Source organism: Papio anubis, chromosome 20 (genome assembly GCF_008728515.1).
Source record: "Papio anubis isolate 15944 chromosome 20, Panubis1.0, whole genome shotgun sequence".
Taxonomy (NCBI): domain Eukaryota; kingdom Metazoa; phylum Chordata; class Mammalia; order Primates; family Cercopithecidae; genus Papio; species Papio anubis.
Window position 1 is genome coordinate 49,537,826 of NC_044995.1, and position 22,614 is coordinate 49,560,439.

Below are 22,614 nucleotides of genomic sequence, written 5' to 3' on the forward strand. Positions count from 1 at the left end.
TAAAATTACAAAAATTAGAGAGACCAGATAAGTAGATCACCTGAGATCAGGAGTTTGAGATCAGCCTTTAACATGGTGAAACCCTGTCTCTACCAAAAATGCAAAAATTAGCTGGACATGGTGGCAGGCACCTATAATCCCAGCTAGTCAGGAGGCTGAGGCAAGAGAATTGCTTGAACCCGGGAGGTGGAGGTTGCAGTGAGCCGAGATCACACCATTGCGCTCCAGCCAGGCTGACAGGAGCAAAACTTCACCTCAAAAAAAAAAAAAAAAATTAGTTGGGTATGGTGGTGCCTGCAATCCCAGCTACTCAGGAGGCTGAGACAGTTGAATTGCTTGAACCCAAGAGGCAGAGGTTGCAGTGAGCTGAGATTGCACCTCTGAGCTCCAGCCTGAGCGACAGAGTGAGTCTCTGTCTCCAGAAAAAAAATTAGCTGGGTGTGTTGGTGCAGCTACTGGGGACGTTGAAACACAAGAGTGCTTGAACCCGGAGGCAGAGGCTGCAGCGAGCTGAGATCGTGCCACTCCACTGCAGCCTGGGCCACAGAGTAAGTCTGCTTGTGTATTTCTATAATGAAGAAAACTATTGCAGAAAAAAAAGTCAAAGAGAAATGCAGACCTTTAAAAGGTCTATCTGGAGAGAAGCAGGAATGAGGAACTCGTGGGGTCCTGGGCTGGCCGCAGACAGGAGACCCCAAGGTCCCAGCAGGAGGGCAGTACATGGTGAAGATGGGGTCCAGGCTCTTGCCAGGAAGCCTGAGACACTCTGTGGTTGGCTAAATAACGGCCCCCAAAGATGCCCATGTCATTCGCAGGACCTGTGAATGTACCACTTCCCATGGCCAGAGGGGCCACCCCCATTCTTCTAGGCCAGCCTGGCAGGGGTGCCGGGCTTCCAGCCTGTCCTCGCCCTGAGGGCTGCCACTGGCACACTCCAGACTTGGGATGTAGAGGGTGCTAGACAGGTGGGTTGGTGGGGCCACCTCCCCTGCTGTCTACACCGTGGGTCCTTCAATCTCGTTTCCTGGCCCTCACTTGTGATTCATTGATCAGGGCTACAGTGGAGAGTGAGGCCTGCCTGGGGTGAGGGGTTGTGGCTGTGGCTGCTGGATGTCCGATCCTGACCACCTGCCTCTGTGCTTTGACTCAGTTGCACAGCGCCTGGGCCTTGGGGGACCAACCCTCCCACCCCCTCCAGTAGGGGTCCTTGGAAGGAATGTTTCCTGGCCACAGAGGAAGAGGTGTTGGTGCAGGGCCAAGGCGTGCGGCTCAGTCCTGCTCATCCAGGCCTGGTCACTTTCTGGGGTCCCCCAGCCCCCCGGAACACAGTCGCGAGCGACGTGTGGAGTAACGCGCACGGTCCCCTTAAGAGGCGCACGCCCGGCCGGGCGCGGTGGCTCAAGCCTGTAATCCCAGCACTTTGGGAGGCCGAGACGGGTGGATCACGAGGTCAGGAGATCGAGACCATCCTGGCTAACACGGTGAAACCCCGTCTCTACTAAAAAATACAAAAAACTAGCCGGGCGAGGTGGCGGGCGCCTGTAGTCCCAGCTACTCGGGAGGCTAAGGCAGGAGAATGGCGTGAACCCGGGAGGCGGAGCTTGCTGTGAGCCGAGATCCGGCCACTGCACTCCAGCCTGGGTGACAGAGCGAGACTCCGTCTCAAAAAAAAGAATTAAAAAAAAAAAAAAAAAAAAAAAGAGGCGCACGCCCTGCTAGGGCGGCCCCGACAACAACAATTCCATTGGTTGGAGCGCGGCCTCTGGCCACGCCCCCACACTAAATGTCTGGAGCTCTATTGGTCCAGAGCCCGGGCCCCGCCTCCCTCTCCCTATGAGCCCGGGCGCCGCTCCAGGTTCGCTGACGCAAACGCGTTGCCTCGGCAACCGCTCCCCGCCCCCGGGGCAAAGGGGCCCCGGCCTCGGCACCAGTGCGCAGGCGCGCGGCCGCCGCAGGGGAGGGGGTTCCCAGGGCGCGCGGCCCGGACCCCAGACTCCGTGCTCTGCGCCACGCCCGTCACCCCGGGGCACCGTGCGGGGGGTGCCCGAGCCCCGGCCGCCCGGAGGAGGAGGAGGCGGCGACGCCCGGGGACGGGCCTGGCGCGGGTGCGGTCGGCGGGCGGGGAGGGAGGGCCCGACCCGTGGCTCCGCGGATTTCAAAGGCGCGGGGTCACACGCCCAGCAGCCGATCAGCCCCGGCATTTGGCGACGCAGCAAATCCAGCCCTGCGGGGAGGGGGCCCTGTCCCTGCGCCGGTCCCATGCCCAGGCTGCAGGGCCTTGCCCGCCCGCAGCCACATCTCTCTGCCCCTGGCGCCTCCCAGGACCTGTGACAGTCCGCGGGGCCTGGCCTGGGCTGCCCTGGCCTCAGCATTCTCATCTGCACAGTGGGAGCTCAGGAAACCACCGCCTGTGTGAGCCTCCTGGGGCTGTGCAATGAATCACACACGTGCAGGGGCTTGAAACGACCCACATCTGTTCTCTCAAGGTTCTGGAGGTCAGAAACCCGACACGGGGGCCTCACTGGGCTAACATCAAGGTGTGCGCAGGGCTAGTCCCTCCTGGGGGCTCCCGGGAGAATCCAGTTCTTGCCTTTCCCAGCGTTTAGAGGCGCCCACATCCTTCAGCTCGGGCCCCTTCCCACTCACAGCCAAGAGCAGCCTCTTCCAGTCTCTGACTCTCACCCCGCTGCCCCCTCTCATGAGGACCCTGTGAGGACACTGGGTTCCCCAGTCATCCAGAGTGATCTCCCCTCTCAAAATCCTAACTCAGTCCCACCTGCAGCGTGCCTTTCGCCTTGGAAGTTCCATGTCCGTCCCAGGATGTGCACCCTGAAACACCCCCCAAAAAACACCTAAGGCCTTGTGGCCGGGTGGGGTGGCTCACCCCTGTAATCTCAGCACTTTGAGAGGCTGAGTTGGGTGGATTTTCTGATGTCAGGAGTTCGAGACCAGCCTGGCTAACACGGTGAAACCCCGTCTCTACTAAAAATACAAAAATTAGCCGGGTGTAATCCCACCTATTTGGGAAGCTGAAGCGGGACAATTGCTTGAACCTGGGAGGCGGAGGTTCCAGTGACCCGAGATCCTGCCACTGCACTCCAGCCTGGGTGACAGAGCAACAGTGTGTCTCAAAAAAACAAAACTAAGGCCTTGTTGGGGAACAGATCAGCTGGGACCAGGGCACAGGGCACCAGGCTCCCCGTGTCCCTCTGAGAGCCATCTGGGTGTCTTCTAGGCTCCACCCCCAGGTAATAGGAGGAGGAGACGACACCAGGTGACCCGCAGAGTGCTTTGTTCACAGTCACTGGGGCAGGGCGTTGGCCTTTGACCATCTCCTAGGCCAGCCCAGCCCCACACTTCCCTGGGGACTGTGCAGGAGCTGAACCCCAGGGAGGTGGGGCATGCACGCTGCCCCTGATACCACTCCGTCAGAGCAGGGTGGATGGCCCCGTGGCTGCCCTGGGCTCCTGGCCAGACACCCACAGCCAGGGCAGGTGGGCAGCCCCGGGCTCCAGGCCACACCTGCTGTGCCCGCTCCCTGCCCCCACTGGAGGACCGCGGGTCCTGGCTGTGTCCCCAGGCAGGCCTGCTGAGCCACTGGAGTGGAGTGAGTGTGAGTCAGCCGGCAGGAAGGGACGCTTGCGGCCACTTGCATCAGATGTTCCTGCCGCGTGGCCCCATGGCCAGAGGTCTCAGCCCTGCAGGGGTCCCGAAATGACCCTGCCCATGGCCCTTCATAGCAAGGGACGCCCCTTAGGCTGTGGTTCTGGTCCCTGGAGGGCCAGGCAGGTGGGACTGTGAGGTGGGGTCTCGTGGCACCCACTGCACTTGCAAGAGTGTGCAAGTGTGCACAGCCTACCCCCACCTCTTCACTCCCACACGGGCCCATGGCTGACCCTGCAAGGACCCAGGCTTGGGGCCTCTCCCAGGGACACCTGCCTCCACCAGGCACACAGACACACGCCCCGATCTGCTCACACTCAGACCACCCACACCAAGTTTTTTTTTTTTTTTTAATGTTGTAGGGGAAAGGTCTTTATTGTCACCCCCCCGGAGGGTTGTCCAATACAATACGGACACCAAGCTAACTTTGAATTGCAGATAAACAGTGAATAACTGGGCCTGGCGTGGTGATCCCAGCACTTTGGGAGGCTGAGGCAGGAGAATCATTTGAGGCCAGGAGTTCAAGACCAGCCTAAGCAACATGTTGAGACCCCCATCTCAGAAAAGAAAATTAGCTGAGCATTGCCTGGCGCGGTGGCTCACACTTGTAATCCTAGCACTTTGGGAGGTGGAGGCGGGCTGATTGCCTGAGCTCAGGAGTTCGAGATCAGCCTGGCCAACATAGCAAAACCCCGTCTCTACTAAAAATATAAAAATTAGCTGGGCATGGTGGTGCGCGCCTGTAGTCCCAACTCCTCAGGAGGCTGAAGCATGAGGATCACCTGAACCTGGGAGGCGGAGGTTGCCGCGAGCTGAGATCGAGCCACTGCACTCCAGCCTGGCAACAGAGTGAGACTCCCTCTCAGAAACAACAAACAAACAAAAAGCCTCCAGACAACGGAACCCCCCCATAGGATCCCTTGCTGCACACACCCCACCGGGCCCTAAGAGGGGTGGTCAGGGTAGGCTGTATAGCCAACCTGCCTCCCCGGGCTCAAAGGAGATGGGTGGAGGAAGAGGCCCAGGGCTGGCAAGTCAGGACCTGCCTGGGCACCTCCTCTGGGGCTTTGGGGACACCCTACATCCAACACAGGCTGAAAGTTGCTTTGCATTCTGCAGAACTAAAGAAAAAAGAAAAAGAAAAAAGAATCACTCTACAGAAATGAGGAAATGCTCAAGGGCTGGCAGGAGGCAAACAGGTCGCCCCCAAGGAAGCGGGCGCTCTACACCTTTGGGCTGAGGCCTGCCAAGCCTGCTCCATGACCAGGGGCAGGACTGGCCACCTCTAGGGAGCTGCAGGACCCAGGGCAGGCTGAGCCTATGGGCCTCCATCCCTCTGGAGTCTCGCGGTGGGGTGGGTGGTGCGGCCTCCACTGTCACGAGGCATCTGTTGTCCCAGGAAGTAAGCAGGAGTCTGTCCCTCTCCTGGATGGAAGGCCATGCCACCCAGTGGCTGTGGGACCTTTAGGAAGTACCCGTGAGGGCGGGAGGTGGCTCAGGGGTCTGGGTCACCCCGGGGCCGGCCTGCAGGGAACTCGACCTCATCCCTGAGCCTTCTGTGTACCCCAGGCCACTCTGCCAGGGCCCCGGGAGGCCGCAGGAGGTGGGACCAGTGGCGGGACAGCCAGAAAGGAAGCTGGGCTTGCTGGGGGTCTCCTATAGGAGAGGGGCATGGGGCCAGCACGGCCCAGACAGCTGGGATCTCCAGTGCAGGTTGCTGGGTGCACACTGGGTGTCTGTGGGGGCTGTAAGTCGGGGTCAAAGATAGAAATTGGGCAGAGTCAGCTCAGTCACAGGTGAGTCCTGGAGCTGTGAAGATCCCGGAGCCCGTCCCCCCACCCACCACACCCTCAGGTCCGTCACTCACCCGTGTGGTCAGTTCTGGCTCCGTTCCATCAGCACCTCCCTGGGCCTGACCTGCTCCCAGCGCACCCAAAACAGGTTCTGGGCTGGGGTCGACGCTCACCTGTCCCAGCTAATGAGGCTAGCTGGTGACGAGGCGAGGTGGGGCTGGGGTGTTCCAGGAGAAGCCACCAGGCCTAGCTTGGGGTGGGGGAGCCCACAGGGTTCAGGGCATGTTCTGACCCCTCCTTAAAGGAGCCACAGCCCCTCCCGGCCAAGATCAGGTTCACCTTGGCCCCACAGGCTTGGCTGGGCCCTGCCGTGACCTCTTGGAAGAGGAAGCCACAGCCGAATCCCTAGTTAGGCCTGGTGAGGGCTCCAGGGTGGGGGACCTGGGGGGTGAGGAGAAAGAAAGAAGCCACCTGCTAGGCCGGGCGCGGTGGCTCACGCCTGTAATCCCAGCACTTTGGGAGGCTGAGGCAGGCAGATCACCTGAAGTCAGGAGTTCACCTGAAGTCAGCCTGCCCAACATGGAGAAACCCCGTCTCTAGTAAAAATACAAAAATTAGCCAGGTTGATGGTGTGTACCTATAGTCCTAGCTACTTAGGAGGCTGAGGCAGGAGAATCCCTTGAACCCGGGAAGTGGAGGTTTCAGTGAGCCGAAATGGTGCCATTGCACTCCAGCCTGGGTGACAAGAGCAAAACTCCGTCTCAAAAAGTAAAAATAAAAATAAAAAAAGAAGCCACCTGCTGGAGATGCTGCCCCCCCCCAACCTTGGCCAAGTCCCAGGTGACCTGGAAGCCATTCCAAGCCACCCCAGGGCCAGGCAAGACAGTGAGGTACAGGGTGGTGGCCATGCCAGGAACACGGCAGGGGGAGCCCACTGGAGAGTGGGAGGGACGTCAGTGCATAGGGGGAGTGGGGGTCTCTGTCCTTGTGTCTGGGCGGCACGGGCATTTTCAGGTGTGGATTTGGTAGCGGTGAGGCAAGGTGCTGGGTGCTGGGGCGGCAGGGGTTGAACTGCAGCAGATGAGAGAGGAGGGGGAAGGGGAGGAGAGGAGGGGGAAGGGGCGGAGAGGAGGGGAGGGGAGGAAGAAGAGGGGAGGGGAGGAAGAGGAGGGGAGGAAGGAGAGGGGAAGAAGGGGAGGGGATGAGGGGAGGAGAGGAAGAAGCAGTGGAAGGGAGGAGAGGAGGGAGGATGGGGAGGAGGGGAGGGGAGGAGAGAGAGGAGGACAGAGGGGAGGGGAGGAGAGAGAGGAGGACAGAGGGGAGGAGAAGAGGGGAGGAGGGAGGAGAGAAGGGGACGAGGGGAGGAGGGAGGAAGGGGAGGAGAGGAGCCAGAGCTCGGCTACAGCTGATGCTGATTCCAGCCCACAGCCACACCTCATTTCCTGTTTGTCCTCCTTCTGGGGCCAGCGTCTCCCAGGCCCTCCTCCTCACTCTGGTGCTCCCCCAGGGCAACCCTGAGCTCCCTCCCAGGCTGGCTGACCCGCCCTGCAGTCATGGAGCTGCTGTCCTGGCCCCAGGCCCTGCCCGTCCCACCCACCTACCTCCGGGCTGGCTAGTGCCCACCCTCACTGCCCCAGCCCAGACCACACTGCGGGAGGACCGAACTGAGGAGATGGTCACCCGGGGCACGGACCAGGCTTCCTGCCTCCTGTCAGAAAGGCTCTTCCCCGCCCCAGGCAGGTGGAGGTCTGACTCCCAGGGCCCCAGCTGGGAGTGGGGGTGGGGGCAGGGGGCAAGGCTGGCAGGGGTGGCCAGCCTCGTAGGGCCCCCAGGGGCTGGCACAGCTCACAGCAGGGCAGGGCCAGGCACGGCCCACACAGGCGGGTGGGTGACCCTCCCCTTCTCCAGGGGCCACTGGCCATCTCGTGCCGCCAGCCTGGGCCTGGCTGCCTGTCCAGGGCTGGTCTAGGGAGAAGGTCGACTAGAGAGGACTCTGCCTCTGTTGGGGAGGAAAGGAAAGGAGAGGGTGCCAGCGCCCATCCCTGTTGGTACAGCCACCAGCACACCGAACAGTCCTGCTCAAACGTCCAAACTGTTTTGAGGCTGACAAACCCCTTGCTGATTATTTGGAAAATACTGAGTTTTCTCCCTGCTCACACCAGACATCAGATAAAGGCCCCATGGGGCGGACAGCATAAACCAGGGGGAACCCCGCTGCTGGGATTCACCTCCTTTCTCTCTCCCCACTCAGGGTGTGGATTTCAATGTCTGCAGCCTCCTGGGACCTCACCAGGTCAGAGCATCATGGGATGCAGAGTTTCTTGGGGCGTCCATGGAATCCCCTAAACCAGGGGGTCTCACCCAAGGCAGATCCTGTCCCCAGGGGACACTGGGCGACGCCTGGGGACATCTGTGGTTGTCACAATACTAAGGGGAGACCACGGTTTCAAAATTCTAAACCAGTCAGGCACAGTGGCTCATACCTGTAATCCTAGCACTTTGGGAGGTCAAGGTGGGCTGATCACAAGGTCAGGAGTTCGAGACCAGCCTGGCCAAGATGGTGAAACCCCGTCTCTACTAAAAATACAAAAATTGGCCGGGCGCAGTGGCTCAAGCCTGTAATCCCAGCACTTTGGGAGGCCGAGACGGGCGGATCACGAGGTCAGGAGATCAAGGCCATCCTGGCTAACACGGTGAAACCCCGTCTGTACTAAAAATACAAAAAATTAGCCGGGCATGAGGGCGGGCGCCTGTAGTCCCAGCTACTCAGGAGGCTGAGGCAGGAGAATGGTGTGAACCCGGGAGGCGGAGCTTGCAGTGAGCTGAGATCGCGCCACTGCACTCCAGCCTGGGCGACAGAGCGAGACTCCGTCTCAAAAAAAAAGAAAAAAAAGTTAGCCGGGCGTGGCTAACTCAGTTCCATCTGCAGAATCCCTTTCACCGAGGAAGTTCCCCTGGCCATGCCTGGCCCAGGATCTGCACCATGAAAGACCCCCTCAAAAGAAACGAAGGGCTTGTTAAACGAAGGGCTTGTTGGGGAACAGATCAGCTGGGACCAGGGCACAGGGCACCAGGCTCCCGGCCCATGTCCCTCTGAGAGCCATCTGGGTGTCCTCTGGGCTCCACCCTGGGGTAATAGGAGGAGGAGGAGGAGAGGAAGCCAGGTGACTGGCCAAGTGCTGGCATGGAGTGGGTGGAGGCTAGGGATGCTGCTCAGCTCCCTGCAGTGCCCAGGACGGCCCCACCCCAGAGGATGACTGAGCCTTGAGCGTCCACAGGGCCGATGGGGAGGAACCCTGGGTGGAACATCCCTAGAGCCAGGGGTCATCTTCCTGTGTCTGAGCTTCCTCAGTTTTCCTGATTGCTGCGTGAGGCTTTTTTTTTTTTTTTTTGAGACTGACTGTCACTCTGTCGCCCAGGCTGGAGTGCAGTGGCGGGATCTCAGCTCACTGCAAGCTCCGCCTCCCGGGTCTACGCCATTCTCCTGCCTCAGCCTCCCGAGTAGCTGGGACTACAGGCGCCCGCCACCATGCCCGGCTAATTTTTTGTATTTTTAGTAGAGATGGGGTTTCACCGTGTTAGCCAGGATGCTCTCAATCTCCTGATCTCGTGATCCGCCCGCCTCGGCCTCCCAAAGTGCTGGGATTACAGGCATGAGCCACCGCACCGGGCCATTTTTTTGTATTTTTAGTAGAGACGGAGTTTCGCCATGTTGGTCAGGCGGGTCTCGAACTCCTGACCTTGTGATTCGCCCGCCTCGGCCTCCCAAAGTGCTGGGATTACAGACGTGTGCCACTGCGCCCAGCCTGCATGAGGCTCTTGATGGCTCCCACCTGCTGGGGCTGTGGGAGGGGGACAGGGCCCAGGGCAGGACCTGGCTGTGGTGCTGGGAACGGGTCTGCCCCTCTGGCCTGGCTCCCAGATCAGCTTTTCCTGTCTGGTGCCTGAGCCTGGCTGGACAGAGAGCCCAGACACGGGCTGAGCCTTGGTTCAGGTCTGCTTCTTGTAGTCAGGGTGAATGTTGAACCCATGTGGGTCCACACTGAAGGACAGACATAGCTCCACACCTGCACCAAGGACAGTGTATACACAGCCGCACACCAGGAAATGGTCTCACTTCCTCTGTGGACTGAGCTGAGTACCCCTGGAAAAACCCGTCTATGTCCTAACCCTGGTACCCGCGAACGAGAAACTATTTGAACATAGGGTCTGGAACCAAGATGAGATCACACTGAGTGGGCCCTACGTCAATGACTGGTGTCCTTGGAAGAAGAGGAGGCCGGGCGTGGTGGCTCACACCTGTAATCCCAGCACTTTGGGAGGCCGAGGCGGGCAGATCACCTGAGGTCAGGAGTTTGAGACCAGCCTGCCCAACATGGTGAAACCCCCATCTCTACTAAAAATACACACAAAAAAGTTAGCTGGGCATGGTGTCACGTACCTGTAATCCCAGCTACTTGGGAGGCTGAGGCAGGAGAATTCCTTGAACCTGGGAGGCAGAGGTTGCGGTGAGCCGAGATCATGCTGTTGCACTCCAGCCTGGGCAACAAAAGGGAACTCCATCTCAAAAAAAAATGAAAATAGGCTGGGCGCGGTGGCTCAAGCCTGTAATCCCAGCACTTTGGGAGGCCGAGACGGGCAGATCACGAGGTCAGGAGATCAAGACCATCCTGGCTAACACGGTGAAACCCCATCTCTACTAAAAAATACAAAAAAAACTAGCCGGGCCAGGTGGTGGACGCCTGTAGTTCCAGCTACTCAGGAGGCTGAGGGAGGAGAAAGGCGTGAACCCGGGAGGCGGAGCTTGCAGTGAGCTGAGATCCGGCCACTGCACTCCAGCCTGGGCTACAGAGCGAGACTCCATCTCAAATAAATAAATAAATAAATAAATAAATAAAAATAAAAAGAGGAGACAGCAGGCTTAGTGGTTCATATCTGTAATTCCAGCACTTTGGAAGGCCAAGGTGGGAAGGTCCCTTGAGGTCAGGAATTCTAGTGCAGCTTGGGCAACACAGTGAGACCCCATCTCTACAAAATGTTTAAAAATCAGCAGGCAAGGTACTGTTGTCCCAGCTACTCAGGAGGCTGGGACAGGAGGATCGCTTGAGCCCAGGAAGTTGAGGCTGCCATGAGCTATGAATGTATCCCTGCACTCCAGCCTGGGCGAAAGAGTGAGACCCTGTCTCAAAAAATAGTAAAATAGGCCAGGCGCAGTGGCTCACTCCTGTCATCCCAGCACTTTAGGAGGCCGAGGCGGGTGGATCATGAGGTCAGGAGTTCAAGACAAGCCTGGCCAACATGGTGAAACCCCATCTCTACTAAAAATACAAAAAATTATCTGGGTGTGGTGGCACATGCCTGTAATCCCAGCTAGTTAGGAGGGTGAGACAGAAGAATCACTTGAACCCAAGAGGCAAAGGTTGCAGTGAGCTGAGATTGTGCCACTGGACTCCAGCCTCGGTGACAGAATGAGACTCTGTCTCAAAAAAAAAAAAAATAAATAAAAAGGTAAAATAAGAAGAGGAGACACAGACAGAGGAGGAGGCAGAGACTGGAGCGGTGTGGCCACCAACCGAGGACCACCAGAGCCCCCAGAAGCTGGGAGAGGCGGGAGGCATCCTCCTAGAGTCCTCGGAGGAAGCAAACAAAGCTCTGCCCACACTTCTAGACCTCTGGGTTCCAGGACTGAGAGCATACATTTCTGTTGTTTTAAACCTCCTGGTTTGTGGTTCTGTGTTACAGTGGCCTCAACAGGCTCACACCACCACACAACCCCTACGTGAGCGTGGGCGCGCGCACACACACACACACACACACACACACACACACACACACTCTCATCCTTTCCTCAAAGCACTATTTAGTCGGCACCCTCCGTGAGCCGGGTCCGGGCAAGCAGGTCTAGCAGCTCCACCCCAGCTGGCACCTGGAGCTAACGTGTGTCTGTGTGTGTGTATGAACCCACACACACACAAGCACGCACAATAAGGGGGGCCGGGGAACCTGGTTTTCTGTCCCCCCATTGCCAAGAGTCAGGGCAATGCCAGGCGCTGGGCTGCATTCTGGCTGGGAATCCCCCACAGCCTCCTCACAATGCCCCAGGGGTGGCTAAAGCCAGGCCCCCCAGCCCTTGTGGCCTGAGAGCTGTGGCCTTCACAGGCAGGGGTTCCCAGCTTCAGGCCAGTGGGGCTCCAGCCTGTCTGAGCTCAGGGCCTGGTTGGGGGCTGTGCGAAGTTTCTGGAAACCCCTGCAGAAGAGGAGACCACAGTCCACCCACGGCAGGTGAACCCCCACTCCTTGTGTGCCCAAGGCCTGGGGCCTGGGGAGGACTTTGAACCAGGATGCTGTGGGTTGGGGGACTGGCAGCTCAGGACCGGCTGATTCTATCTAAGCCCGGTTTGGGGCCCCAGCCAAAACAGGACTGTGTTTTACTTCCTGTCCTGGCCACCATCCACCCCTTGGGCTTTTTCCCAGTGAGTCTCAGGTCCCAGTTCTCCCTGAAACGCCATTCGAGGACAGAGGAAGGGTCCTTCACAGACCTCGGTCCCCACCCTCTACTCTGGTTCCTGCCAACCACAAAGCAAACTCAGGGAGCTCACTGCTCTCCAGGCAGAGTGGCCCAGGGGAAGCAGAAAGGTGGTGGTGGTGGTGGCTGGTCCCCCAGCACTAGAAGGGAGTGGCTGGGACTCCAAGCGTGCTGGTGGTGCACGAGACGGACAGCTGGAGCCAGCATCGGAGAACTGCAAGAGGGAGCCATGGCAGGTTCTAGAGCGAGGACATGACCCAAGGGAGTGGGGGTATCTTAGGCCCGGGTGGACAGGCCGAGGGAGTTGCCCTGTGTGGGGCCAGGCGGCAGGACTCAGCCCAGTGCCCCGCAGGTCCCCCGAGTCCCGCCAGCCTCAGGCGGCAAAGAGAGGCCAGCTCCGGGCCGTGCAGCATGGGCGCTGCGGGGTTCCGCAAGACCCCAGTGCGCCGCACTGCGCAGGCGTACGCTAGCCGTTTCGGACACGGCCTGTCGCCGGAGCGCGCAGCCGTACTGGGCTCCCCGAGAGTCCTCTTCTGGCTCCGCCCACGTCGTGCGCAGGGGGCGAGGCCGGGCGGAGCCTACGTCGGAGGCGGGGCCAGAGCAGGTCCAGGCCTATAAAGGTGGCGGCGGCGGCGACGCGCCCGGCTCCTCTCAGCGGCGGCGGCCCAGGAAGAGGGGTCCGCGCTGGCGGCGGCGGCGCTGTTCCCCGCGCGGTCCGCGGAGCGGGGTCCGGGCTGCGCGACGTGGGGCGGCGGCGGCACTGCGGCCCCGGCCCGAGCCCGACCCCGGTGAGTGCGAACCACAAGGCGGCCCCGGGGACCCCGACCCGGTAGCGGGAAACGGGCCCCGCGGAGCCCCCGCCGCCCCCGCCGGGTCCGCGCTCCCGGCAGGCCGAGCTCGGCTCACCGCCCTCCCTTTGTCTGCTCCCGCCCGCAGGGTCCCCTCCTCGGCCGCCCCCCGTCCGGCCGCCCGCCCTCGGGCCGCCCCCCGGGCCCTCGGTCCCCTCCCCCGCTGGCGGGGCCCGGACAGAAGATGGTGCAGAAGAAACCAGCCGAACTTCAGGGTTTCCACCGTTCGTTCAAGGTGAGGCCCGGGGTCGGTTTGGGGGCGCTCCGGGCTGGACCACCGGAATGGCCGGCGTAGGGGGCGCGCGGCCCGCCCCTAAGATCGGCTCCCGGGGCTCGTGCTTGGCCCCCGCCCTACACCCGGGGCTGCCTGGTCCGGCCATGCGCTGAAGCGGGGTCGGTATGCGAGGATGGGGGGCCAGCAGGCCGCAGTCCTCTCCCCAGCCTTGGCCACCGGGTCCTTCCTCCAGGATCCCCAAGTGAGGCTGGGAGCAGGAGCCCCCTCCCCGTCAGGGGGCCAGGCCATGTGTCCCCTGCAATCCCCTGCCGGCTATGTTCTGGGGGGTCAGCAGGCTGCAGTCCTGTCCTGGTCGCTGCATGTTGCTTATGGGGGGTGTACCCTACAAGCTCCAGCTGGTTGTGCCCTGGTGGGGATAGGTCAGCGGGCCACAGTCCCATTCCCACCTCCGTGTGGCTTCTGGGGACTTCCTTGCAGAATCCCCAGGCCGGGCTGGTCAGGTGCACCCACCCCAAGGGGGCCTGTGCCGTGGGGGAGGGGATGGGATGTCCCCTCAGCCCTGCACTTTGCAGACACCCCAGGCCCAAGCTGTTTCCTGTCGGAGCGGGAAGTTTCTGCGCCGCCCGGGCGGTGACTGCTGTTGAGTGCTGGTTTCAGATGAGCAAATCTGGGGGGAAGGGGAGGGCAGGTGCTGGGCAGGGGCCCCGCAGGACCTGGCCCAGGGGACGCAGTGATGTCAGCCAGCCCGCCCCACCCCGCAGGCCGGGGTTATGTAATCGCTTCACTGGGCTTCCTTGGGCAGGGACCTGTTGCCCGGTAGGGAAGGCAGGACTGGAGAAGGGGGGAGAGAGAGAGTGTGTGTGTGTGTATGTGTGTCTGTGTCTTGTGTGTACACACGCGCTGCTCCAGGGTGGGAGGAGCAAGGGGAAACTGAGAAGAATTCCCAGGTCTGTCCAGCCAGCACCCCAGGGCACCACTCACCCCTGCCACCCATGCCCAGTTTTCCCCTAGGGCAGCAGGCCTGGCACCATCAGAGTGTCAGGCTGGGCGGGAAAGAGGAGGACCTGACAGCGCAGTGGTCTTTTCCCTCCTGGGGTCAGGCGTGAGCTGATACAGGGTCAGTGCATGGGGCCAGCCAGGCAGCCAAAGCACACTTGAACTTTCTAGATGGTTCCAGCCGCCTCCTGCCAAGGCCTGCTGACTCGAGTCCCGCAGCCAGACCTAGAACAGTGGGGCCAGGACCGCCCACACTGCCCGGGACTGTGGGCCGGCCTCTGCATGACCAGGGCAGCCCGGTTGGGAGCTGGGAAGGTGGGCATCTCGGTGGAGGAGGGCCTGGCAGGCAGTCCTGGCTGTGAGGTGTTTCTCCAGGTGGCCGGGACGGGTTGCTCTAGGAATCTGCCCCCACAGCCCCCACCACTCACGGCTGCTCCCCGGACTGGGGCCACGTCTCCTGAAATACCCTCCCTGCCTCCAGTAGGCAGCAGCCCAGCAGAGCACGTCTACAGAAGCAGGTTTCTTTCCACGTTTGCAGGCAGGAAAGTGAGCTCCCGAGACGGCAGGCGTGTGTGCCTGGGGTTCCCATGTACATGGGCGAGGAGGCGTGGAGTCTCATGGTGGAGTCTCATGGTGCCCCTCCGCCGTGGTGGCTCCGGCTGTCCATCTGTAGCTTTGCTGAGTTGCAGGCTGTGGCTGGCACGGGGGAATGGTGGCTAGAGAAGGCCAGGGGCTCACGCTGGGCCCTGTGGCCCCTCAGGTCCTTTCACTCTTGTGAGCTCCCACAAGTTGGGGGCAGCTGCCTCCTGTCTCACCCGTGACAGACCTCGGGGCGAGGTCACTAGGCCAAGGTCAGACAGCAGGTGAGCGCCAGTCTGGCCTTAGACCCTGGTCACCGGCCTTGTGGCTGCCCCGGGGCCACCAGGGGCCTCCAGACAGGAGCCTTATAGGAGTGCTGACTCCCCATGGGAGCTAGTTGGAGCCCCCCTTCCTTCCCTCCTCCCCCAGCAGCCTCCTGGCAGCTATCTGCCCAAGCCAGGGTGGGTGGGGAGGCAGGAGGGCAGCTTGGCCCTCGTCCCCTCCCAAACTCTGCCCTCTGGCCTCCACCCATCTGCTGGCCTCGGGTCTCCCATGGGCTCCACTGGAGTCTTACTTCTGCTGAGCCCCACTCAGGCTGTCTGGGGCCCAGACAGGGGCAGTGACCTGGCCCAGAGCACCCAGCATCCTCACTGGGACTGGGACCCCCGCCACCTGTGCAGGCCCCTCCTGCCTGGTTCACCTGGACAGGCGAGGCTGAGTGAGAGCTCAGTAGTACAAGGAACCTGACCGGGCCTCAGTTCCCCAGCTTCAAAGGCCTGGCCCCTTGTAAAGGGCCGGAAGTCCCCATGCTGGGCCACGCTCTATGGAAAGGTGCATATGTTCCAACCATGTTCCACGGGGCAAAGTCTACGTAACCTGCACTGTTCCTGCCCCCGGTCAGGGTCTTGCTCCCATGTTCCTGGGGCTGGGTCGTTTCTTGACCCAGCCCCAGCTGAAACGCTTGGGCTGGTTTGAATCCCTGGCGCCAGGAGCCCAAAGGCGGGGTTCATAGCTGGGTACCAGGGCCCAGCAGGGGCTCCCTCCAGGAGTGTCTGGCACTGAGATGGGAGTGCAGGATGTGGTCTGGGCAGGGCCTGGCACACTCGCGCCTGTGGGTGCCTCTCCCGTGAGCCCCCAAGACCGGTACAGCACCGTGTGTACTGACTCAGTAACTGGTAGCTGCCGGGTTAGGGGGGCTGGAAGCAGATGAGCCTCTGGTGGTGAGGTGGGCTTAGGCGCCTGAGGCTGGGGAGGAAGATGTGCCGGGCAGCCACGGAACACGGGCGGAGGAGGGGCAGGTGCCCAGGCTTGGGTGGGGCAGAAGGCAGGGGTGATGGAGGCAGAGCCCCCACCTTCAGCAGGCCCCAGAGCACCAGGCACTGAATTCTCACCCCGCCAGCCCCAGGCACTGAGCAAAAGGGAGGGGAGCAGCTTAGGGGAAGGAGAAGTGGTGGTGTGCCATTTTACATGGGGGAAACTGAGGCCCAGGGAGGACTGAGCTTCCCTGAGATGGTCCAGGAGGCCGTGGGAAAGCAGGCACAGCCACCAGGCTGGCAACCCATGACTCACCTCCCTCACTAGCACCTTTGATCCGCCTGACCAGCCCAGAGGTCAGCCATCCCCATTCTGTGGACAAGCAGACGGAGGTGCAAGACGGCATGGGCCCCACGGTGACTCAACCCTGGCATCAGAGGCAGGGTTTGGGCACCATCTGCTTCGTGTCTGTCACTCTCCCACATAATGCCCCTTTCCCAGAGGCCCCCAGGGCTCTGTGGGTGGGAGGAACCTTTACGGCCCCCACACATGTCCCTGGCCCATGTCCCAGCATGACCCCGTGGAAGTTTGCAGGGCCCATCTTTATCTGGCGTGGGGCCGTCCTGGGCACTGCAGGGTGCTGAGCAGTGTCCCTGGCCTCCACCCACTGTATGCCAGGAGCTCCCCCAACCAGCCACAACCACAGATGTCCCAGACATGGCCCAGTGTCTCCTGGGGGACAGAATCACCACCTGGGTTGGCAAATTCCATGGACCCCCACAGGAGACTCTGCATCTCCTGATCTTTCCTTGCTGAGGTGCTAGGAGGCCGAACACCTTCCACATGGCCCATGCAATCCCAGCTTGCTCTAGGAGGCAGGCAGGAGGATGCAGCTTGAGTCCAGGGGTTTAAGACCAGCCTGGGCAACATAGCAAGACTTTATCTCTACAAAACATAAATTAAAAAAAAAGAAATCCACACACACACTGAGTGTGGGGCAGCGAGGAGGTGAATGCCAGGAGCTGGGGGTCCCCCGGTTTATGCTGCCCGCCCCATCGGGAGCTGATCCTGGTGTCGTGTGAGCGGGGACCGAGTTGATTTTTTAGTCATGCTCCCTTTCAGGGCTTGTCAGCCTGGGCGCTGTGGCACTGGGGCAGGAGGTCTCCCTGCTGCGTGGGGAGGGGATGGGGGTCTGAGTGCCTCTCTTCTCCTCTCCTCTGCAGGGCAGAACCCCTTGAGCTGGCCTTCTCTCTGGACCAGCCCTACGAGACTCTGACTTTGGCCTGCAGTGCTCAGCCCACGCCCTGGTGAGGGGCCTGAGGGGAGGAGGGAGCCTGGGGGCAGCAGCCATGCCATGGCAGTAGCCAGCCTGGGGTGGGGACCAGCCCAGCCGGCCAGGGCCATGTCCCTGGCCTGGAGTGCCTCCTGGAACAGACATGCCCGCCCAGCCAGCCCATCGGCATCCCGGACGCCAAAGAAGAGGGGCAAGAAAGAAGAAGCGTGACGAGACCACAGAGCAGCTTCGGGCAGGTTGAAGGTGAGCAGGGATGGTGGGCATTGGGGAGCTGAGGCGGGGGACAGCGGGGTCCTTCACGCCCGCCTAGCTGCCCGACAGGCGTCTACCAGCTGCAGGAGGGATGACTGGGGAGAGGCTCATGCCCGAGTGCAGACCTGCATCAACCTGATCACCAGCCAGGAGTACGCCGTCAAGGTGGGCCCGCGGCCGCGCCCTGGGGAACCCAGCGCCATGGGATGAGTGCGGGGAGTGGGGGGAGGTGGAAACTGTGTGTGGCATTCCGGCTCCCCATCCTACAGCCAGGAAGACCAGTGTCTAAAAACGGCCACCGGGCCCTGAGTCCAGTCAGGAATGACAGCAGCGGGAGTGGCCCTGTCTGGTACCAGAGTGGCCACCCAGAGTGGCGGCTTTAGTCAGAGGCACTGTGCCCACTGGGTCCCCTGGGCAGTCCCTGCCTCTGAGCCGTCCCTGAGGGTACATGACAGTTTGGTTTCAAGGATCAAAATACAACGTCATAACCCAGGGCCCAGAGGGGCTCTGTGTTTGGAGAACCTCAGTGCAGGCCCGTGAGAGCCCCGTGTCACCCTAGCCCCAGGCGGCTGCTAAACCCAGGGTGTGACCCAAGGGCTGGGAGCAGGAGCGCTGTTGAGGCCCTGGTTGTCACCCTATGACCTTGTGGGCTGGTTGGATCCTGTATTCCAAGAAATCTTCAGGCTTCCCTCGTGACCTGGCATGCGGCTCCCGGGCTGGGTGGGGTCCCGGGAGGGCTGGCTGCCTGGGAAAGAGGGCCAGGTGTGCCCTGGCGAGCAGGGCTGGCCAGGAGCCTGTGGGTCCTGGTGGACGGCCAGGCCAGAGCTTTCCTCTGAAGAGGAGGAGGTGGAGGAAGAAGAGGGGTGGCCAACCTGGGGAGGTTACTGGCCGGGTGCTGGGACCACAGTGGCAGCAGGCAGGGACAGACGCAGTACAGTCCCTGCCTCCTGGGAGCCCCCAGGCAGGCCAAGGCGATGGTGCAGGAGCACGAGGCCCCTCCGGAACACTTCTGCACAGCAGGCGTCCCTCTGAGCACAGTCCTCTCCTGGCGGCATCCTTGCTTCCTGTTGTTTGACAGATAGGGACACTGAGGATCGGGGGTTAGGTAGCCTGACTCATGCTGTGTGGCCTCTGGGGGTTCCTAATTGGTGTCTCAGAGCCACCTCCCTGGTCATCTTGCCACCTTGACCTGGTGTGGTCAGTGCTGGGATCTGGAGAGCCTGGGGGACTTCCTGCTGGAGGTGTTGGCCACTGATGTCCAGGAGTTGGTCCAGCCAGGTGGCAGGGGGAGGAGGAGGTGTCCTAGGCAAGTCAGGCGAATCGCTGGGACCCGTGAGTCTGAGGAGCATTTCATTCTACGGGGACTGGGGTGTGGGCCCTCTGCCCTCAGCGGGAGCCATGCTGCGGGAAGCTGCCTGGGGGTCCCCTGGTGCCATGAGGCTGCTGGCTGGATGCCGAGCCCCTAAGCTGGGACCTCAGAATAGGCCCCTTCCATGCCAGGAGGGGCTGCGCCCCCTCCCTGAAGCAGCATTCTAGCCGGCCACCTCAGGGACAGGACGAGGTTCAGTTTTATCCAGAACCATGTGCAGTGCCTGCAGTGCCTGCTGGGCTCAGCTTTCGGCAGTGGCCTGGGCGGTGGTATTTCAGGACACCCTGGCGTCCAGTTGTTCTCTTGCCCCTCGCTGGGGCAGCTTTGTTTCTCAGTATAGACACGGGACTGCAGAGACAGGAGCCAGGGACTCAAGAGTGGAATGCCACATCCCCACTGCGAGCAGGCCATTGCAGTGGGCAGGGAACCCTGGGCAGAGTGCTCAGGCAGCCAGCCACCCGCCCAGTGAGAGGGGCTAGCGTATCCAGCCTGGGAAGAGGGTCCCAGCAGGTGCCAGGTCGGGAGCTGCAGACACCTCCTGACCCCACCTCTGTGAGTGAAGGTGGTGGGGAGCAGCTGGAGCTGCTGGGGACAGTGGGGTGGCTTCCTGAGGCTCTGGGGCTCAGGGAGGCTGGATCCACCAGTGGCTGGGGCAGCCAACCAGGGCGGGCCCCAAACAGATACTGGCTGAGGCGATGGGTAAGTGTCTGCCCAGGCTGGCTCGGAGCCGGGGAGCAGGACTTGGTGCTGTGGCCACATGTGAGGTGGGGCCTGGTGGGCTGGCAGCCAGGTGTCCTGAGGCCTCCCTAGTTCTATGGGTCACCAGGGATCCGCCTTGTGGGGACAGAGGACTACAGCTGTCTCTGGGTCAGGAAGGGTGGCCACCCAGGGCAGGGGACCCTGACATCCTGTGGGGGTATTTTGCAGAAGTCCCAAGTCCCAAGTATGTCTCTGAGGGCTGTCAGGGTCACAGGTGGAGAGCAGCCCCCACTGGCTCTTTTTTTTTTTTTTTTTGGGGACAGAGTCTTGCTCTGTCACCCAGGCTAGAGCCTGGCATGATCTCGGCTCACTGCAGCCTCCACCTCGGGTTCAGAGTGATTCTCCTGCCTTAGCCTCACAGAGTAGTTGGATTCAGGTGCTCGCTCCTATACCAGCTATTTTTGTATTTTTAGTAGAGACGGGGTTTCATCATATTGGCCAGGATGGTCTCAATCTCCTGATCTCATGATCAACCCGCCTCAGCCTCTGAAACTGCTGGGATTACAGGCGTGAGCCACCGCACCTGACCTTTTTTTTTTTTTTTTTTTCTTTCTTATCCTTGACTTGCAGTAAATTCCAGGCCCCCATAGGCGAGCCCAGCTTTCTGTCTCTTTTTTTTAATTTAGAGACAGGATCTCCCTCTGTCACCCAGGCTGGAGTGCAATGGCACCATCATAGCTCACCACTAACTTAAAGAACATTTTGGGGCCGGTGGCTCACACCTGTAATCGGCACTTTGGGAGAGAGCAGTAGATTGAATCACACCTGTAAGTCAGGAGTTCAAGACCAGCCTGGCCAACATGGTGAAACCCCGTCTCTACTAAAAATACGAAACAATTAGCTGAGAGTGTGGTTTGGGTGCCTGTAATCCCAGCTACTCAGGAGGCTGAGGCAGGAGAATGCAGCTTGAACCGGAGGTGGAGGGTTACAGTGGGCGAGATTGTGCCATGCACTCCAGCCTGGGCAACAAAGCGAAACTCCATCTTTTTTTTTTTTTTTTTTTTTTTTGAGACCCGGAGTCACCAAACTCTGTCGCCCAGGCTGGAGTGCAGTGGCCAGATCTCAGCTCACTGCAAGCTCCTTCTCCCAAGGTTCACGCCATTCTCCTGCCTCAGCCTCCCAAGTAGCCGGGACTACAGGCCAGCCTGCCTTCCCGGCCTAGTTTTCTGTATTTTTTTAGTAGAGACGGGGTTTCACCCGTGTTAGCCAGGCTCCAATCTCCTGACCTCACTTGATCCGCCGTCTCGGCCTCCCCAAAGTGCAGGGATTACAGGCTTGAACCTACGGCGCCCGGCGAAGAAACTCATCTTAAAAACCAACAACAACAACAAAAACGTTTTGGAGGGATGGGGTCTGGCTGTGTTGCCCAGGCTGGTCTTAAAACTCCTGGGCTCAAGCGATCCTTCTGCCTCAACCTCCCAAAGTGCTGGGATGACAGACGTGAGCCCTGCTTTCTAGAGTTGCAGGGTATAAGGGTGGTGAATTCCAGCCGTGGCAGTGGAGTTTCTGGCCCCTTCTCAGCTGTGAGCGTCCCGCCAACCCAGGTGCTGTGTCCTCTTGCCTGTTTCAGATCATTGAGAAACAGCCAGGCCACATTCGGAGCAGGGTTTTCCGGGAGGTGGAGATGCTGTACCAGTGCCAGGGACACAGGTAGGTGAGCCACCCTTGCCACAGCACTGGCCTGAGCTGTCTTTCAGCGGATGAAGGGCCTGAGCGCCACATCACCCCCAGCAAGCATCTGTAGGGCACCCAGTTTGCCAGGCTCTGCGTTCCCCTCCCTGAAGAAGGCTGGCTGGCAGCCCCAGGCGGGCAGCGTGAGGCGGGCCTATTGCCCAAGTCCCAGCCTCCAGTGGATGGGCCAGCACCAAGAGGGTGGGCCCCTCCTAGGCTGAGCAGCAGGTACCCAGGGGCCTCAGGAAGCCTCAGCTCCTCTCCTGCCTCCCACCCCCCCCAGGAACGTTCTAGAGCTGATTGAGTTCTTTGAGGAGGAGGACCGCTTCTACCTGGTGTTTGAGAAGATGCGGGGAGGTACCTGGGGGCTCCAGGCTGTGGGGAGGGAGGGAGCGAGCTGGGAGGTATTACGGGATGGGGGCCTAGTGCCACCTGCAGGACGGGGCTTGTGGGGTTTGTGTCCTGCCCAAATGGTGGCTCAGGGGTAAGGCCTTTGGGCCAGAGGAAGCCGGTGTGGGGGCGTCCCCTCCAAAGTGGAGGTGGGTGCGGGCCTTGCGGGGACTCTGAGGTGACCTGTGTGTTCCCCCTGTCCTGCTCTGCCCTGCCCAGGCTCCATCCTGAGCCACATCCACAAGCGCCGGCACTTCAACGAGCTGGAGGCCAGCGTGGTGGTGCAGGACGTGGCCAGTGCCTTGGACTTTCTGCACAACAAAGGTGGGTGGTGAGCCCGCCCTGAGTCCCCTAAGGCTGCCTGCCAAGGACTCCTGGAAGACCCCCAGCCCCTCACCCCCTCGTGGTTCTGTGGCTTCTCCCCCAGGCATCGCCCACAGGGACTTAAAGCCGGAAAACATCCTGTGTGAGCACCCCAATCAGGTATGCCAGCCCGGGCAGAGTGGCCCCGCGGGAGGGGTGGCCGCGTGGGACCCCAGGCTCACGGCCCTCTTGGCCCCTCCCAGGTCTCCCCCGTGAAGATCTGTGATTTCGACCTGGGCAGCGGCATCAAACTCAACGGGGACTGCTCCCCTATCTCCACCCCGGAGCTGCTCACCCCGGTGAGGGCCCGCGGGCAGGCCTGGGGGCTCGGCTGCCTGCTCTACGGTTGCATAACCTCGCGGAGCCTGGGCCGCTCCGGAGTTCCAGGCCGCGGAGCTCGGACTTCCGCTTAGCAACAGCCGCTGATTGGTTGGGCGGGATGACGCGGCGGGGCCTCGATTAGGCGCCCCCACCCATCGGTGTTTGGACGGGTGGGGCGGGGCTGCGGCGGGGGCGGGGCGAGCTCTGCACCTGCTGATTGGGCGGGGCGCGTTCCCGGCAGCCGCTGATTGGTCGGGGGGCGGGGTCCGAGCCGGCTGGCGCAGGTGACCCGCAGTTACCC

At 61.1% G+C, this 22,614-nt stretch overlaps 1 protein-coding gene across 3 annotated transcripts in view; it reads left to right on the forward strand.

The window, feature by feature from the left end:
• The first annotated feature begins 12,621 nt into the window (after positions 1-12,621).
• The window catches only part of MKNK2 (MAPK interacting serine/threonine kinase 2), a 16,705-nt gene continuing 6,712 nt past the window's right edge, over positions 12,622-22,614 (forward strand). For 2 of the 3 annotated variants that reach the window (XR_004180424.1, XM_031660151.1), the window contains exons 1-2: positions 12,622-12,770; positions 12,919-13,065. Coding sequence is in view for 2 of the 3 variants with exons in the window: in XM_031660151.1 (XP_031516011.1) it covers positions 13,015-13,065 (51 nt within the window). In the remaining variant the exon portion in view is untranslated. Of the gene's footprint in view, positions 12,771-12,918; positions 13,066-17,533; positions 17,606-21,138; positions 21,219-21,522; positions 21,597-21,848; positions 21,954-22,056; positions 22,113-22,195; positions 22,292-22,614 lie in introns of those variants that run through there. The other variant, XM_031660152.1, reaches the window with a different exon arrangement.